Source organism: Aegilops tauschii, chromosome 1, assembly GCF_002575655.3.
Source record: "Aegilops tauschii subsp. strangulata cultivar AL8/78 chromosome 1, Aet v6.0, whole genome shotgun sequence".
NCBI classification, from domain to species: domain Eukaryota; kingdom Viridiplantae; phylum Streptophyta; class Magnoliopsida; order Poales; family Poaceae; genus Aegilops; species Aegilops tauschii.
Window position 1 is genome coordinate 418,081,565 of NC_053035.3, and position 19,950 is coordinate 418,101,514.

The following is a 19,950-nucleotide window of genomic DNA, read 5'->3' on the forward strand; positions in this document are numbered from 1 at the left end:
CTGGAGGAGGGTTAGTGCTAAAATCTTCTTGTTCGGATGGTTGAGAGAAGGAGGTGTGTCCTGTGGTGGATACACCGATTGATCGAGACGCCTCAAGGCCACCAGAGGGAGAAATAGTGATAGCAACGCTTACAAGGAATGCTAGGATAAGTTGGGAAGAAGGCAAACATACTAGCGACTAGATCCTTGTGGCAGATTGGAAGATACTGATATCTTTATTCAATTTGTTGATTGATGGTTTAAGGAAATTGCAGTGGTCCAAATCTTGCACATTTACTATGACCGGCCATCATATTAGCAAATAAGCGTATTCCTAAGCTTAGTGCATGAAAACCATAAGAGATTAGCTCAAGTAGTACTAAGAAAGGTGCTAACGGCAATGGGACTCCCGCAGGTAATAAGAAGCTAAAAAGATGAAATCCAACTATCGTAATGCCTATAAAAATGGGAAATAAAAGAGCCAAAGTAATGAGAAAATGACTTGTCACTGTGAAGCTAAAGGGTATCATACCCTTGGGATTACGAAACAATGAAAAAAGTAAAAGTGACCTAGATGCAAGGAAAAAACTTTTGTTTCTCCAGATTTTGGCCGGTAGGAATTTTCCTCTTCTTTTTCCAACTAATATGGCCGATAGGAATTTTTCTATGATTTTTCCAACCGATATGTAGATCGTATACTTATCTTAAAACAACGAGACTCTGGCTACCATGGAAGAATATTTGCGTAAAATCATGGAAATCACATATTTTTAAGATTTTCAAAATAATAAAAGAGAGAACTATGTGATAAACGAAAATACTAACGTCCACACGTGTGGGCGTTTGCATCTCGCCCACACGCATGGATCAACGTCCATTTGTGTTTGCACGAATCTTGGCATGTTTGCCAGATTTTTTATGCCACGTAGGACTGGGCTGGTGTGTGGGCATTCATCCGGTCGCCCACACGTCTGTTTCACCATGCGGAGGGGCTGGTGTGTGGGTGTTTAGCAGTTCGCCCACACGCCAGTTTTCACGCACACAGAGGGGCTGATGTGTGGGCGTTTATCAGTTCGTCCACACGCCCGTCTCCTCTCCCATACCCAAAGCTGTCAGTTGCCATGTGTTTTGCAGGGTACATGGCAACTGCCCTAGCGTGCTTGTAAGAAGATGGCAACTCTCTTTTACCCTAGTTGCCATGTGTTTTTGCAGGGTACATGGCAACTGCCCTAACATGCTTGTAAGCAGATGGCAACTCCCTCTTTACCCGAACATGTTATTTTGCCATGCCTTTTTTGTAGTGCTACGTACATGGCAACTGGCTAGTGTTAGTAGGTGGCAACTCCTAAAGTTTTTAAATCATGGCAACTGTAGTAGACCAGACCATACATGGCAACAGCTACAGTTGTCCAAAAATAACATCCGACACTTGACCTGAGATGGCAACTGCAGTTGAGCAACCATGGCAACTGTAGTTTTCAGACATGGCAACTGTAATTCAGCAACATGGCAACTGCAGTTAAACAAACATGGTAGAGGGTCCGGACCATGGCAACTGCGGGGACACTGTTGGGGATCGTAGCAGAATTTTTTTAAAAAAAATTTCCTACGCATCACCAAGATCCATCTATGAAGTATACTAGCAACGAGGGGAAAGGAGTGCATCTACATACCCTTGTAGATCGCGAGCGGAAGCGTTCAAGTGAACGGGGTTGATGGAGTCGTACTCGCCGTGATCCAAATCACCGATGACCGAGTGCCGAACGGACGGCACCTCCGCGTTCAACACACGTATGGAGCAGCGACGTCTCCTCCTTCTTGATCCAGCAAGGGGGAAGGAGAGGCTGATGGAGATCCAGCAGCACGACGGCGTGGTGGTGGATGTAGCGGGATCTCGGCAGGGCTTCGCCAAGCTTCTGCGAGAGGGAGAGGTGTTGCAAGGGGAGAGGGAGGCGCCAGGGGCTGTCGTCTTGCTGCCCTCCCTCCCCCCCACTATATATAGGCCCCCTGGGAGGGGGGGCGCCGGCCCTGGATCCCATCTGCATGGGGGGGCGGCGGCCAAGGGGGGAAGGGGGTGGCTTCCCCCACAAGCCAAAGGGGGGCGCCCCCCACCCCTAGGGTTTCCAACCCTAGGCGCAGGGGGAGGCCCAAGGGGGGCGCCCCAGCCCACTAAGGGCTGGTTCCCTTCCCACTTCAGCCCATGGGGCCCTTCGGGATAGGTGGCCTCACCCGGTGGACCCCCGGGACCCTTCCGGTGGTCCCGGTACAATACCGATAACCCCCGAAACTTTCCCGGTGGCCGAAACTGGACTTCCTATATATAATTCTTCACCTCCGGACCATTCCGGAACTCCTCGTGACGTCCGGGATCTCATCCGGGACTCCGAACAACTTTCGGGTTTCCGCATACTCATATCTCTACAACCCTAGCGTCACCGAACCTTAAGTGTGTAGACCCTACGGGTTCGGGAGACATGCAGACATGACCGAGACGCCTCTCCGGTCAATAACCAACAGCGGGATCTGGATACCCATGTTGGCTCCCACATGTTCCACGATGATCTCATCGGATGAACCACGGTGTCGAGGATTCAATCAATCCCGTATACAATTCCCTTTGTCAATCGGTATGTTACTTGTCCGAGATTCGATCGTCAGTATCCCAATACCTTGTTCAATCTCGTTACCGGCAAGTCTCTTTACTCGTACCGTAATGCATGATCCAGTGGCTAACTCATTAGTCACATTGAGCTCATTATGATGATGCATTACCGAGTGGGCCCAGAGATACCTCTCCGTCATACTGAGTGACAAATCCCAGTCTCGATCCGTGTCAACCCAACAGACACTTTCAGAGATACCCGTAGTGCACCTTTATAGTCACCCAGTTACGTTGTGACGTTTGGCACACCCAAAGCACTCCTACGTTATCCGGGAGTTACACGATCTCATGGTCTAAGGAAAAGATACTTGACATTGGAAAAGCTCTAGCAAACGAACTACACGATCTTTGCGCTATGCTTAGGATTGGGTCTTGTCCATCACATCATTCTCCTAATGATGTGATCCCGTTATCAACGACATCCAATGTCCATAGTCAGGAAACCATGACTATCTGTTGATCAACGAGCTAGTCAACTAGAGGCTTACTAGGGACACGTTGTGGTCTATGTATTCACACATGTATTACGATTTTCGGATAACACAATTATAGCATGAACAATAGACAATTATCATGAACAAAGAAATATAATAATAACCATTTATTATTGCCTCTAGGGCATATTTTCAACAGACGCGTGGTGACTGTCACGTGGAGCATGCGGGACCGTGAGTACGGGCGTGTTAGGGTTATCTATTTTGCCCACACGTAGGCGTGTGAGAGGGACCGCGAGGCAAAAGATCAGACGTGTGGGCATTACTTGTTTTGCCCACACGTAGACGTATGGACTGGTTCTTTAGATACCACACGAAACGTGTGGCCAGACCCCTTAACGCCCACATGTATGGGCGTTATCGGGACCCGTGATAAAACATATAAAATGTCAAGCCATGGGAATTTAAATCATTGTCTATAGAACGTCACCCTACCAAAACATTTTTTTTGTGTGTTTGAAAACTAATAAACGTGGCTTTGAAGTAATTTAGGGCATGTACAATGGTTGATAAGGTTTCTTATCTTAAGTCTTGCATGTAATTTAGAGATGGCAAAAAAGAGTCTACAATGGGTCATCTCTTAGCCTTATCTTCAATAACTAGTCATTCCTATAAATGTGGTGAGACATATTGTGCTAAAAGTTCATCTCTTGTCTTCTTTTAAATAAGAGAGGACAAACCTTTTTTTTATGAGTTCTCTTTTCTCCACCTCATCATTTATCGTACGTGGCACTTCTAAAATAGCACCATTGTGCATGCTCTAGTTTTCATTACGGGAGTATCCAATTTGATCGCATGATCAGCATCATTTTCTCCTTTTGCCGTCCAGTACTTGTTTAAACATCACTAGACCCTGGTTCCCTAAGTAAAAAACATGACTAGACCTTGGTTCCCTAATACTCCTATAAGTAAAAAAACACGACTAGACCCTGGCCACCACGGAATAATACTTGCCTGCGCAAAACCAAGCATCATCGAGCCGAAAAAACCATTAAGCATCGTTGCACCGACGATGCAAATCCAACACGATATATCATCATGCGGCCGCATAAACAAACCTGTCCAGAAAAGAAAAGCTGTCGAACCAAGATCCGGACCAGCCGGGAGGGAGAGAAGAGTCACCCGCCACTGCCGCAACCGGCCGTATCGCCGAACCGCGACGACTTCCTACCGATCTCCCGTCCGGGACGTGGTCGATCGTCAGCGTCGAATCACTAGTTAAATCGTGAGTGGTTTCTGCTGGATTCGACTTGCGTCGTGACGCACGCAGAGCGGCAGATGGCAATGATTTTTTAATCTTTTTTTTTGCAGAGAATGATTTTTTAATCTGCCCCCCTTCCTTTTGCCGATGCTTTTGATCGTATTGCAAGTCGAATCGCCGGTGCAGTGTGCACACGTACGTCCGTTGCTGTCGAGCTCCGACGTGACATGCATTCCGATGAGATCGATCGATCACCAGATTAGCCTGTCCCGGTTATGTCGGAACCTTTTTTTTTCTTGCTTCTAGATATAGTGTTCTACTCGGTATCGAAAACACTAAACATGTTAGACCCAACATGATTTTCTTCAGAAACGCCGATTAATTACACGTAGACGCGTTACACATGGAGAAGAACCCACCGTCCATCGGGGCACCAAGATTTGTGCGGTAATTTAGCTTGTTTGCAATACGGCGAGCTCCTTTCCGCCCCCGGCATCACCTCTGCTGCCCAGCAACGCCCTGTGTCCTCTCTTGCTCGACGAGCAGGATACTGAGGACCGTGCAACCAGTGGATCTCGCCGAGCAAGAGCTGTTGTTGCATCGACCACTGTGTGATGTCCTTCTCCTGCTCCCCGAGATTCTCCTCTCCCATGCTTCTTCCCCTCTACCGACATGGTGGTGTCGTTAATTCTTGCCACTTTCCGCTAAAGAATTGGTGCGATTGGCTGGTGTCCATATTTGAACGTTTTCTCTTAGATGTCTGTTTTTTAACATTGGTTCAATCAATTTGTGAAAGCATATTTCAAGTTTGTAAATTTGCGTGAAACATGTTATATGTGCGCTCTCTGAAATATGGATTGTGATATGTGAAATGTGATTTTGTGTCCCATCAATAACTGAAAATTACTGAAACTATTGTTTGTAAAATTATCTAAATAATTGAAATAGTATTCTTTGAAATTAATACAATACCAGCAATTTTTGTGTACAAAAACTATGAAATAATTGAAAATAGTCACTAAATTTATTGAAAATACAAGTCATTTTAACTTTCAAAATGCTAAAAGATACTTAAAATATGTCTCTTTTTTTGGAATTGTTGAAATATCCGTTCTAAAAATATTTTAAATTATTGAAATTTTAAAATTATAGAATTATATGTTTTTTATTTTATTAGATTATTGAAATATGGGTTCTGAATTTTTAACATATCTGTTAGTTAAATTATTAAAATATATGATTTTGTGAACTAGTTGATATTGAAATATATGTTAGTTAACTATATGTTAATGAAATTATTGAAATATATGTTAGTGAAATACATTTGCAATGAAATTTTTGGAATAGGTGTCAACAAAATTATATAGATGATCTTTGAGAATTTGTGATGAAATGTGTGTTATATTATTTTTTAAGTTGTATCTGGAGTCCTTATTACGGAATAGTCATTGAAATAATTATTTTGAAATAGTCAATGAAATAATTATTTTTAAATACTTACTAACTTTCTTGAAATGGTCACTATATGATTATTTTAATTTTATAAATCTTTGAATTGTTTTAGTTTGTTAATTAGCTAAAATAATATTACTTGAGTTTTTTTAAATCCCTGCAGAAAAAATACCGGAAATGAAACTGCATATATAGATGAAATACAGTAATAGACAATATGGTCGAGGGATGAGGATACTCCTTGCCATGTCGTTCCCTTGTTGGCTAAATCACTTTGGTTATCCAGCTTTTTTCTTTCACATCTCGAAGATGCTCACGGCGCGAAAAGTTTCTGGTCTAACTGAACCCAGGTTCAGTAAAAAATTATCTATGAAACTGAGAATGGAGTCATAAGTTTTCATGATTATGTATGTGATACTTTTGTAAGCTGACGATTAAATGATACGATACATTTGCAAAAGAGTAGACCTGCATGCAGTCTGAGTAGATGCTGATAGTGTGCGCAGCAAGTGGAATTGGTTTTGGTGTTCTATTCTACTGTACATACAATATGCACTGACCAAGAACCCTAGACATGTCCAGATACTTGGGGCGTGTCGAGATACACGCGTGAGTGCGTGAATGACTGAGTGACACCTATAGCTAAAGGGAAAGTAGAAATTATTGCTCGGAGCTGTTTTGCCTTTATCATCTGCTGCCACCGCGGCTGTCGGCGCCGGGGACGGAGATGTCCAGGTGCATGCAGTGCGATCAGGCATAAGAGTTGAGCACTCCTTGTGGACGACTCTGCTAGAGAACTTTTGGATCGATGCATGACTTTTGCTAGCTCTGCTAGGGCATGTAATTGAAGCTGGATCTATCAATTGTTAGGCAATAACTGGTTCGGAGATGCCATCTCCTTCGCTTTCCTTTCCGCCATGGAGACCACTTGGATTTTGTCTTTGTTTCTAGACGGACGTGGCTTTCCGCAGCCGCGCGCTCGCCACAATAATGTACGTACGTACATTTCTCTAAGAGGGTTGTGCTGGTGTGTACGTGACACTGCCACTACGTCCATGCACTCCTGAAGAAAGGTGACCCTCACCGTACCCGGCAGAGACGACATCGCGATCGATCCATCATCAAGTTGTTGTTCTCATCAAATTGATATGTACACAGCTAGCTTGCTAGTACATCACTCAGATCCATGAATTAGTTCCGCAAGCATGGTGCGTCGTTCTTTAGCGATCAGAAAGGAACGTCAGACAGTTTCATAATTTGCTCTCGCTTGAAGCCGTGCATGTGCTTTCTTTTCCATGGAAAATGAGACCTAGCTGTGTTCATTAGGTAGGAGCAAAAAAGTCATCATTTGCAGCAACATGCATGCATGCATGCATGGCTCACCGGTACAGAGTTGCCGCCACGTCAGTTTTTAATTTCCTATTAGTTCGTAGACAGGAAGAGCAAACAGAGAGTGCTCCTCTCGCTCTAGCAGCTAGTAACAGCTATATGGCACTAAAACCACATGGTAATTTTTTTTTGCGAGAAACCAGATGGTATGTGTGGTAAGCAATTTCATATTTGAAATTATGCAGTTGAGTTATGAGGCATTATTTAAGTGGTGATCTAGATAATGGGAATAGAAGTAGATGAAAACTACCAAAAAAAAAGAAGCTATATGGCACTGAAATATGGTTCCGGTATGTGAAATATGGTTTCTCGCTCTAGCAGCTAGAGCAAACAGAGAATGTGAACTATAGTAATATGCCTTTAAAATTATTGCTGCTGCCAACATATGGTTCCAGTATGTGAAATATGGTTTATTATATGTGCAATTTCTGAAAAATTGATTGTGATATGTGAAATGTGATTTTTCCCCATAAATATGTGAAAATAAATGAAATTACTGTTTCTAAAATTAGTGAAATAATTGAAATAGTTTTTAGTTAGTGCAATAAATGAGATGTTTGTGTATGAAAACAGTGAAATATATGAAATTGTTGAAGTAGTCACTAAAATTACGGAAAATATAAGTTATTGATCTTTTTGAAATATTACGAAAATTACTGAAATATGTCTCTACTTAAAAGAAAATCAAATATGTGTTCTCAAAATAGTTCAAAATTTTGAAATATTAACATTATTGAAATATATGTTCTTATGTTTTCAGATTATTGAAATATGCGTTCTCTCAAAATTTTAACATATATGTTAGTTAAAAATTAAAATATATATTAAAGATTTTTCTGGAATAGTTGATATTGAAATATATGCTAGTTGTATAAGTTGATGAATTTATAGAATTATATGTTAGTGAAATACATTTGTAATGAAAATATTAGAATAGGTGATATATGTGTCGGATTGATTTTTAAACGGTCACTAAATGATTATTTTAATTTTTGAATTATTTTTAATTAGTTAAAATAATAATAATTGAGTTTTGTAAATATCTAAAGAAAAAATACAGGAAATGAAACTGCATATAAAGATGACATGCAATAGACAACATGGCCGAGGGATGAGGATACTCGCCTTGCGTGTGGTTCCCTTGTTGACTAGAAATCGTTTTGGCTGTCAAGCTTGTTTTCTTTCACATCTCGAAGATGCTTGCGGGGCGCAGAAAAATTCTGGTCTAGCTAGAGAAAACATTTCCCTGTGAAATTAAGAATGGAATCATAATTCATTTCCCTATGTAATTAAGCCGAAGATTAATTAATGCGATATATTGCAATAAGAGTATCTTAGTACTGTTGAAATATATTGTCCGCCTCACTCCATCAGTTCAGACTTTTGGATGAGTTAGCTGGAGCATGAACTCAATATGGTATCAGAGCCAAGAGGTCTTGAGTTCAAGACCCTACCGACGCAGTATTAAATAAAAATGATTCTGCGGCCTACATCGATCCCACGTCAAGAACTAAAATAGACTAGACGTGAGGGGGAGTGTTGAAATATATTGTCCGCCTCCCTCCATCAGTTCAGACTTTTGGATGAGTTGGCTGAAGCATGAATTCAATAAGTACATACCGATAGTGTACAGAAAGTTGAGCAAGGCACGCAGCAAGTTGAATCGGTTTTGGGTGCCCTACTGTACATATAATGTGCACTGGTGACCAAGAACCCTAGATATTTGGGGCGTGTGTGGAGATACAAACGCGAGTGCGTGACTGACAGAGAACTCCTTTTGGACGACTCCTGCTAGATAACTTTTTGGATGTAATTGAAGCGGGATCTATCAATTGTTAGGCAACAACTGGTCGGGAGATGCCATCTCCTTCGCTTTCCGCCATGGACACCACTTGGAGCTTCCTCCCTTTTGTGTCTGCTTCGAGATGGACGTGGCTTTCCGCAGCCGAGGGCTCGCCATATAATGTACTCCTACAGTGCATTTCTCTAAGAGGGTTGTGCTTGTGCGTACGTGACACTGCCACTAGCGTCCATGCACTCCTGAAGAAAGGTCGACCATCAAGTTGTAGTTCTCATCTTGATTAGAGATGTATATGAACACAGCTAGCTGCAAGTACATCACTCAGGTCCATGAATTAGTTCCGCTAGCATTGTGCGTCGTTCTTTAGCATCAGACAGTTCCATAATTTGCTCTCACTTGAAGCCGTGCATGTGCTTTCTTTTCCATGGAAAATGGGAGCTAGCTGTGTTCATTAGGTAGTAGCCAACAAAGTCAGCATTTCCAGCAACATGCATGCATGCATCCCTCGCCGTTAAAGAGTTACCGCCACGTCAGTTTTTATTTTGGTAGAGATCAGGAAAAGCAAAGAGAAAGTGCTCCTCTTGCTCTAGGAGGAACAACGATATAGCACTTGTATCTCGAACCGGCCATCCACACTCCGGATGAGATGTCAATGGACAAACAATGATCAGTGGCTCCAAGATGATGCCTTCAACGGGGTATACACGAAGATGTCATCGTCGTCTGATAGAGAGGAGAGTTAATAATACAAATGTTCAAGCAATGGAGAGTTAATAAAAATAACTATTGGTGAGTCGGAGCTATAGTCAACATCAGTGCCATTGTTTGACCAAGTTTTTCTTAGAAGCTGGCTCTTCGTGCAGATACAACACCAAACACAACCCTAGTTTTTGTGTGAACTCTTGATAACATGGAGTGTGCAAAAGAGTCAACAGGTGACTATGCATTTCTACATACTCCTACTTGAAAACTCAAATTCCTCATAAAGAACTCAAATTCTAGTATGCTTTATTGCCTCCTACAAAAGGAAACCTCCTAACAAATCCAAGATCCTCAGAGCACCTTCAATAGTCCACGTCTACAATTTATGAGACGTTGATGAATAGACTTTTTCATGATATGAGAACAAAAAGTGCATGACAGAGACTATTTTTTTTCCAGAACATGCAAGCGTTGTGTGTGCCGCTTCATTATGAACAGAAGGCAGAGAATAGTACAAGGTCTATTACAAGGTAGAGCAGTGCATGATTACAAAGCTGAACCAACAACACGACACTACAAAAACATAACATAACTATCCTAAAAGAACATAAACATAACCATCATTAAAAATAATATAATAAACTACTCGCGATCATCTACCAATTGACCTACCCTATGTTGTTGTTACCAGGCGGCGCTAGAGCTTCCCTCAACCCACATCAAGGTTGTTTATCGAAGAAGAAATAACAACCTTTGATATAAGAAACAAGTACAAACCTTGTTCGAGACTTCCAATCACCATCGAGCACATTGCACACATACAATAGTTAATTATTGTCAAGTACCAAGGCGAAGAAAAAAAACCATTGTTATTTAAAGGAGGAAAATGTTGTTAGGCATGCCTTTTTTTTTTATTATTTTCGCTCATTTCCTTTTTTGGCAAAATTTTCTCTCATTTCTTAGTAGCAAGCTAAAAATAATATTGAAAATGGTCCAATAACTAAGTAATAAGTCATTAATGTTACTTTTCACACAAACTTTGATGTTCTCGAGAGTCAGGTGTGGGTTTTGTACAAAGGGCACCGACACTTGGTTGTTTCAAGAGAGTACAAAATTAGTACTGAAAAAAAAGTGTGGTGCAAAAAATTGGATAGCCTCGACTATTACAGGATTTAGCAAAAATACAAGTCTCTGACAGATGAGCCATATTATGTATGTTAAGGAAGTGTGGCATACCACAACAGAGGTGAAACAACAATAGCCATACACGGTTGCCACACATGTGGTGAAGTGTACTTGAAGCAAACATCTTCGATAGTAATTTGTGCGTGCCAGGAAGAAGACACCTTATTATCTAGGATCTGAAGATAGCTACATATAAACGTAGAATTATTATTTGCAGCACACAGGTGCACAAGTTCATATAATTTTTTTTTACCAAATTTTATAGATTCACAGTGGCGGAGCTATGTGTGCTTATAGGGGCTGTGGCGCCCCCAGCCTTAGAGCATCTCCAGCCGTTTGCCTCCCCAGGAGCCAATTTTTCGTCCGCTTGGGGTTGTGCCGGCGAAAATTTTAGCGTGGGGGGTCAAAAATTTCCCAGTCGCACCCCCCTCAGGCCACCCCGTCCAGGTCGCGCTCGCCGCCCAGGCCTCGCCCACTCGCCGGCCGCGCGCTCCCGCTCGCAGGCCACACCCTCCCGCTCGCAGGACGCGCCCTCCCGCGGCCGTGCTCGCCGCCCAGGCCGCGCTCACGGTGCCCTCCTTCCACGCCGCCGTCCTCCTCGCCCGTTCGCGCCCAGGCCGGCGAGGCCGGTCCGCTTGTCGAGGCGGCGTTGTAGGTCGCCATGGCGCGCCTCGAGGAGGGGTTCCGCCAGCTGCTCGTCCACGGGACCACGTCGCTCGCCCCTGAGGACCTGCACGTTGTCCCGTCCGCGTCATCCGTCTGCGAGCACGGCGGCCACCCCCTCTGCGCCGGAAACTCCGACGGGCGGTTCGCCCGCGCCACCTGCAACTGCGGCTCGGGAGCCGTGGAGTGCGCGGGCGGGGACGCCGCTCCCCCCTACTCGCTCGCGGGGGCGACCCGAGGAGCACGGCGAGGGCCAGCGTGCACACGGCGAAGGCGTCGGCGTGATTTGGTGGGGAAAGAACAAAAGAGAGGGAGTGGGAGGCTGACTGTGGGCCAAATGCATGCAAAATCTTCTCTCTCCGCCCCCAAGTGCTCCTCGATGGGCTGGGTTTGGCCAGGGAGTGCCGGCGCTAGTTCTGGGCAAATCCGGCGAAAATTGAGAGTCTAGGGCATGGCTAGGACTTTTTTTACCGCCGGCGATTAAAAAGTGGTCCGGGGGGCTTCTTGGGGTGGTGGGGGGGGGGGGGGGGGGCTGGAGATGCTCTTAGGAAAATGTATGAAAGAATTATTTTTAGAGGGCTTAGAGATGAGAAAAAAAAGTATTTGGCCCCCTCAAGTCCACTGGATTCATACCTTCAATGTATAATCTGAAAAACCGCAACTTTTGTAAATATGGAAGTATTGGAGGTCTGCCTACGCCCACTAACCATAAGCCACGTGCCGGTGCCAGTATTCTCCACGCAGCACCATACATATTCCACACAAATGACGCTGATCATCATCACGCAGCTTAAAGCTTTGCATAGTTAATTAAGCACCAGATGCACTGTTACTTTCCCGAAAAAAAAACGAGAGAGGATGCGCTGTTAGTTCAGCTAAGCTCAGGCACGCAGTAGGCCGTCACATTCAGAATCTTATACAAACGTTTTCACTGCTCCACGTACGTTGCGCCCATTAGCAAGAAAAGATTCTTCTGCTCCCTCTTTTAACCTAAAAAATTGGCCGGAGGAATTCCACTCGGCAGCCACTAATTAAACGGATCAGCTGTGCTTGCGTTTTATTTCGAATCGGATCCGCTGTGCTCTTGCATGCTACACTTCTGGAATATACGATGCCATCTCGTCACCTTGGACCCACGTTACTCAGACGTACTGTCACCCAAATAATGGTGCAAGTTATCCCCCCTCCCCACCCCTAACCCCTATATATAGTGGCCAAGCCTCTTCCATTTCAGCTCACACTCCCTTGCTTCACTCGATCTTTGAGTTCTGAACACACCCTGCCATTGCCACCTTTCACAAAACAAGAAGCTGCTATATATCTAGCTAGGGAAAGTTGAAACAAGGAACAGTTTGGTCGATCGCCATGGCTTTCTGTGGTGGTTTCATGGACAAGGCCAAGCCATACATCGCCATGATCTCCCTACAGTTTGGCTACGCCGGCATGAACGTCCTTACCAAGGTCTCTCTCAACGGCGGGATGAGCCACTACGTGCTCGTCGTGTACCGACACGCCTTCGCCACACTCGCCATTGCACCCTTCGCTCTCTTCATCGAGAGGTATAGCTAGCTAGCTACTCAATTACTAGTGTACGCATGTATTGGTGGTATTTTTTTATCTAACTAGCTTGTGAAACTTGACATGAAATGGCAGGAAAGTGAGGCCGAAGATGACGTGGTCCATCTTCTTCCAAATCTTCGTCCTTGCGCTGCTCGGGTTAGTGCATGCTAGCTAGCTACCTGCAAAAATCATCTGAGATGCATGTCTGAAATGACACGCCCATCTTACCCCTGTTCTTGATTTCTTTACTGCAGACCGGTGATCGATCAGAATTTCTACTACGTGGGGCTGAAGTACACCGGCCCGACGTTCGCCTGCGCGATGAGCAACATCCTGCCGGCGATGACCTTCGTCATGGCGGTGATCTTCAGGTACAATTTCACTACCAGCTTACTTTGTATGTCGTGCATCATATGCATACATGCGCACATGGAACGAGAAACCATTGCTAACATTTTGCATGATGTTCGGTACATAGGATGGAGAAGATAGAGTTGAAGAAGGTGCGGTGCCAGGCCAAGATCTTCGGAACGGTGGTGACGGTGGCCGGCGCTATGCTCATGACGCTTTACAAGGGGCCCCTCATGCACCTGCCATGGACCAACGGCCACGCGCAGCCCAGCGGCGGCGAGGCCCCGGGTGCCGCCGGCGTCGACCCCACCGCGAGGGAGTGGTTCCTGGGCTCCCTCTTCATCATCATCGCCACCCTCGCCTGGGCCTCGCTCTTCATCCTGCAGACCCACACCATCAAGAAGTACACTGCCCAGCTCTCCCTCACCACCCTCATCTGCTTCATCGGCACCATCCAGGCCATCGCCGTAACCTTCATCATGGAGCGCCGCGTCTCCGTCTGGACCATCGGCTTCGACATGAACCTCCTCGCCGCCGCCTACGCAGTACGACCACTTACCATTGTCCACTTCGTGGCCATGATCTCTTCCATTACCAGTTCTTGACCGGTTTTGCTGGTATTTTGCAGGGCATCGTGACGTCGAGCATCGCGTACTACGTGCAGGGGCTGGTGATCCAGAAGACGGGGCCGGTGTTCGCGTCGGCGTTCAGCCCGCTGATGATGATCATCGTGGCCGTCATGGGGTCCTTCATCCTGTCCGAGAAGATATACCTCGGGGCCGTGCTGGGCGCCGTGGTGATCGTGGTCGGGCTCTACGCCGTGCTCTGGGGCAAGCACAAGGAGACGCAGGAGCAGGAGGCGGACGCCAAGGCGGCGCTGCCGGTGGCCTCCAAGGGACCAGACGGCGCGAGCGTCCTGCAAGGAGCTGCTGCCGCCGCCGGAGATGATGATGGGATGAGGTCGGCCTCCAACGGACGTGGAGCTGGGTCAGCCAGTGCAGTTTGATGGACTGGGAACTCCAATAATCTGTGCCCTTGACATGAGAAGACGTAGGTCGTCGTCGTCCACGACGCACGCACTACGGCCCCGTCGGAATGGAGGTTTTCTGCTAGGAATCTCGTGCTGTTGTCCGTGAAATTTCTGCTTTCCAAGCACACGACCCACCAGCATTAGCCGCCAGAAGGGCTAGTGGCTCGAATTTTTGTTTTACGATGTGTGATTGATCGATATGCTACACTTATTTGTCATTAGTACTGCTACATCTCTGTCCATCTCGGAGAGTGATGTGATTTGCCTTTCCACTTTACTTGTCTATAATATTATAAGTGCATCAATGTTATGAGATTCCAAGCGGCCTTCCTATTTTATTTTTTAAACACTGATCGTAGAACAATTGTTCTTTGTTCTATGGTGATTTTCTCATTATCAAAATATAGACAAGGTTAACTACAAAACTCAATCCTCCTGCTAGATTGCATCTAGCTCTCCTCATGAGAAGATCCTCCCAAGATGAGGGTCTTCTCGCCTTCCGCCGGCACCGCCGCCAACCTTAAGGCCATGGAGGCGCGGTGGACTTCGGCCCTCTCCGGTGGGAGGGCTCTTGCTCTGTTTTTAGGTCTTTTTTTAGGGTTGATTAGGGTCCGTGTCCTACTCAGGGATGCGAGACGGCGACGGCTCACTGTAGTTGGAATAAGGTCCTCTCCGCCTAGTCCCCGTTTTGGCGGTGCGTACAGCGTCATCAGAAAGCGTGTGGAGGTGTATCTCCGACGGGTCTCGTCGGATTCGGTTGGTGTTGGTCTTCGGTGGATCTTCATGGATCTAGTCTTGGTGCGTCTATGTCCATGTGTCTACAGGTTAGATTCTTCGGGTCTACGCTTCTCTTCATCGGCAGCGGTTACCGTTGTGGTGCGCTGGTCCTGTGGGGCCTTAGCACGACGACTTTCCGACTGTTTACTACAACGAATTTTGCCCGGCTCCGGTGAAAGAGGGGCGATGATGGCGGTGCGTCTCCAGCTCGCTCCAGTGTTTGTAGTCATCGCTAGGTGGTCAATTGATCTGGATGTAATTTTTATTATTTCTAGTGTTCTTTGTACTGCCAAGATAGTTAAATAGATTAGAAGTTTTCTCGCAAAAAAAAAACTAGAAAGCAAGAAAAAGGCTAGAAACACTACCCAATACCCCTCTTTTGGCAACATCATAATTTTTTAAAAGATTATTAAGAATCCACTCTTGTATAATCTGAACCTTGGTATCCTTTATTCGGTTGCACACATTGTTAAGATCCTGCTTCAAAAGGGCCCTCCAAGATACCACACTTGGCTTGATCTTGCTTTAAAAGGACCCTCCAAGATGCCACACTTGGCCTTGCGTCCTTGCTATTTTCACTGAAGAGTTATAGTATGCTAATACAAGATCGTGAATGAAAGGGGGCCTCTCTGGAACCAACAAGCGATGCTGCAAGCCGTATGAGCATATTTAGTTAGACAGTGAAACCCTATTCTGGGATCCAGCAGTCTAGGCGGAGCAAACTCCTGCTCAGCCTTAAGCCTCTTTATCTCATTGATCAGATGACCATACGGTGACTTGACGAGAGAGTTGTCAGATAGAGCAGGTAAGACTCCATATTTTATGAGATTCCAAGCGGCTTCGCTATTTAGCCGGCATGTAACTCCGGGACCGAGATGGGATGACGTTGGATTGAGATCCAACGGTTCAGACATAATCGACTGAAACTATTATTTTTCCGGCCTGATCTATAGACTGACCCAACAATATCACATACCATATCTCAACAGATTGGCGTAATTTTTCTACCGCGTGTACAACCCTATAATAATAGTTTTTTCTCCAAAAGAAAACTACAAGATCAATGACTTCGGACCCCCCAAATGTTGTAACTGACAGACACGAGTTGGTGGTTTCCTTGCGGCAACCAAGTAAATGGCCTGCAGCTGGATAGGCATGAATCAAGTTGCACGTTGTGGCAGGCTCCTGAGTGCTATGGTTACGCAAGTACACACTACAAAAGCACAGTCGTCACGAAAGATTCATTTAGAAAGTTCCTTTGGTGAACATACTGCCTGTGCAACAAAATGCAGGGGTATGCCGTCACCCAAGAATGTTGTGTCTGGTACGTGGAGTTGGATTCAGACTCCACTGAGATGACACTTGACACTTGTTGCTTTCTGGTAACTTGAGCTATCACTTTGGTAACTATGCAGAGAACCGTAGGTGCATAAGTGCTTCTAGTTAAGGGTAGATAAGAAAGATCGGTGTGAAAGGACCTTCGGTGCACCTCAAATTTGTTCAGGCCCGCCAAGCTAGTTCCTACCGTGGTTGGTTTGCTCAAAGAAAGGAAAGAGAGGATAGTACTCTTGATTTATGGTGGTGTACCCTTATAGGGGTTACTGCTAAAAGTCTCAAGGCTTATCTTCATGGCCTCATGGGTTACTGATCAAAGTCTCAAGGTTTATCTTCATGAGAAATTTTATGATGCTCCCACTTACAAGAAATATATTTAGTGGTCATTATAGCGTTAAGGCCTCTTCCAATTCATTGGTGCTTATGCGAGGTGTTAACTGCATTAGAAGGCTTAGCAAGCACACATGCATTGGGAGATTAGTGTTAAAAAAACTAATCTCCCAATGCATATAGTGCATATATGCTTAGCTTTTGTAGCTAAGTTTTTCTCATTTAATTATTTAAAAACTAAACTCCTTCATGCATTGGTTGGTAGGCATTTTGTATAGATCCACACGCTTAGCATCGTTTTTTCCTGGGTCATCATAATGCCCTCTCTCCTCTTTAATTGTTTTGCCGCATCATTTTTTTCCTCTGTGACACCCTTAGCACCTGTGCACCATGAAGCGCTGGGAAGGGCCTAAAATAACTACTACCTCTGTCCGGGTTTATTAATCTCCATCGTATTTTGGGTCAAAGTTTGACCACATATTTCACTAGCAAAATGTAATGCATGTAACAAAAAATATATTGTTAGATTTGTATTTGAATGTAGTTTTCAATGATTATGTTTGTTACGTATAATTTAAATTTTATTAGTTAAAATCATGATAAAAAATACAAGAGGGACTAGTAAGCCAGGACAGAGGTAGTAACGAATATCAAATATAATTGTTTTCTTGGTGTAGGTGCATCTATTCCAAAAAACTAAAAATATAACAACTCTTAAATAATAAAACTCTTTGCGCCATTCCATGCAGACTAGTAACAAGACAAAAAAATGAATGGATATTAATTTCCTCCCTTCCGGTTTAGTTGACCTCTGACACTTGTTGCTTTCTGGTAACTTGAGCTATCACTTGGGTAACTATGCAGAGAACTGTAGATGTATACGTGTTTCTAGTTAAGGGTGGATAAGGAAAGATCGGCGTGAAAGGACCTTGGGTGCACCTCAAATTTGTTCAGGCCCGCCAAGCTAGTTCCTACCGTGGTTGGTTTGCTTACAAGAAAGGAGAGAAAGGATAATACTCTTGATTTATGGTGGTGTGCCCTTCTAGGGGTTACTGATAAAAGTCTCAAGGCTTATCTTCATGGGTTACTGATCAAAGTCTCAAGGTTTATCTTCATGAGAAATTTTATGATACTCCCACTTACAAGAAATATATTTACTTATCATTATAGTAGTGTTAAGGCCTCTTCCAATGCATTGGTGCTTAGATGAGGTGTTAAGTGCATTAAAAGTCTTTGGTCATTTAATGATCAAGCATGCATGAATTGCAATTAATGCATTTGGTAAACATGATTTTTTGAGGAAAATGAGCAGACTGATTTAGTACTTCTGCAAGTACAAAATTTGATCCACCACTCACATTGGATCAGCAATATTAACGACTCATATTTACTTAGCACATCTTAAAAAGTAAAGAAAATAAAATGAGCAGGAAATAGAGAGGTTATGTTGCGCATTATTAAACTCGTGCAGTGACATAGAGTTCCAAGTTTTGTTGCGCATTAAACTCGTACTTCAACCATCCCTTCTTTTTTTCGTAAAAGTACTCATCTCACTCTCTGAATTCTTAGACATGGAGGAATTTTGTGCCCCCATTTGTATGACTTTTAAAATAAGAAATTATCAAAAATCTAGGGAATTTATAAAAGTGAAGAATTTAAAATAAAATAAAAACAGGCAAAAGTAGAAAAATATATATACTAGAGAAGTTACTACACAATTTACGGATTTTTTATTTATAAATATTAAAATAAAATGAAACAAAACATTGAAGTATTATAGGAAACCCAAATATATAGTTTGATAAAACTTCTAAACAATTTTAAATCCATAAAAATAATAATTTCCTTATTTTTCATATTGCTTTTGATTTTTGTAACATTTTTTTCAACAAGTTCCTTTTTTTCTCCACCAAAAATTACTGCATTTTATTTTAATGCAATTTCAAAATATTTTTCTTTTCTTTTGTTTCCACTAGATAACTGCATGTGCAAAACTACCACCTTATCATTTGTCACAAGATTTTGACTAGATCTGGCACCAATGTGACACCCAAAATTTTTAATTGGATTTTCCAAACTTTTAATTTTTATTTGAGGAGGGTATTTAAATTTTCTTCTAAAGAACCACCCTCTCAAAATTTTCTCTTATGGCAAGTGTTCTATTTGGATTCACCCAAGGCTTGATTTTGGTCTTGGAGGTTTTCCTCTTTTATTTTGACTCAAACCAAAATGTTTTTCTCTTGGAAAATTGCCTTTTAAAATTTTCTTTGAAAAAGGCCCTATAACTTTTGGAATGATCCTTTGCCACTTTCAACAATTCTCTCTTGCCATGATCCTAGTGTAAATCCACTCTCCTAAACCTTCCCTCACCTTTGGATCATGATTTGCATCAAATCCAGCAAGTTGGACCTCCCCATATAATTATTTTCCATTTAAATCTTATCAAAACAATTTCTGTCTTCTATTCTAGCCCTTGGAGATTTACAAAGGAACTACCCTTTCTGTTTTGATTCTTGCCCCCAAACCTTTTTCCCTTCCTAGTCCTTTGAACCCTCAACCAAGATCCATGAAGATCCACTGGTCTTCAGTTCAAATTTTTCAAACTATACTTGCTGCAAGTTTGGACCAGATTTGTCAAATTTGGTGAAATTCATTCAAATCTTTCTCCAAAAATTCTGAGTAAAATCAGGCAGCCTCTGGGTGCATTGAGTGGTCACCTCACCAAGTCCCAGCCCCAGGAAATTTTTTCTCCTTGCCAAATCATTCTGTCGAACACCTACTGGACACTGTTACTGTCATTGTTCAGTTAAGTTCAGAAACAGTTTCAGTACACTGTCGTTTTCTTCAGAAACGGTTGTCGATCTCGACAGTGCCGCGTTGTCGCCGTGTTCCCCGTCCCCTCCCCCTTGTCCCTGCACCGCACGAGCGCCTGGACACTTGCGGACGTCGGCGACGAGCTGGAGGAGGTGCGCCGCCCCGTGACCGACGCCAGCGGCGGCTTTGCGGCCGCCAGAGAGAGGCGCGGTGCAGACGGCGCCA

At 43.9% G+C, this 19,950-nt stretch overlaps 1 protein-coding gene across 1 annotated transcript; it reads left to right on the forward strand.

Moving 5' to 3' along the window:
* Positions 1 to 12,782: 12,782 nt before the first annotated feature.
* LOC109752087 (WAT1-related protein At5g07050) lies at positions 12,783 to 14,781 on the forward strand. Its single transcript, XM_020310954.3, has 5 exons — positions 12,783 to 13,087; positions 13,182 to 13,244; positions 13,343 to 13,459; positions 13,567 to 13,984; positions 14,068 to 14,781. Exons 1-5 carry the CDS (start codon positions 12,894 to 12,896, stop codon positions 14,443 to 14,445), a joined length of 1,170 nt encoding a protein of 389 aa, XP_020166543.1. The 5' UTR covers positions 12,783 to 12,893; the 3' UTR covers positions 14,446 to 14,781.
* Positions 14,782 to 19,950: the final 5,169 nt, after the last annotated feature.

Bases quoted from the DNA above. Each gene is read 5' to 3' on its own strand.
- LOC109752087 (XM_020310954.3), top strand. From the start codon at position 12,894: ATGGCTTTCTGTGGTGGTTTCATGGACAAGGCCAAGCCATACATCGCC. The intron at 13,245-13,342 runs GTTAGTGCATGC...TCTTTACTGCAG, and splicing joins TTCGTCCTTGCGCTGCTCGG to ACCGGTGATCGATCAGAATT. The intron at 13,985-14,067 runs GTACGACCACTT...GGTATTTTGCAG, and splicing joins TCCTCGCCGCCGCCTACGCA to GGCATCGTGACGTCGAGCAT.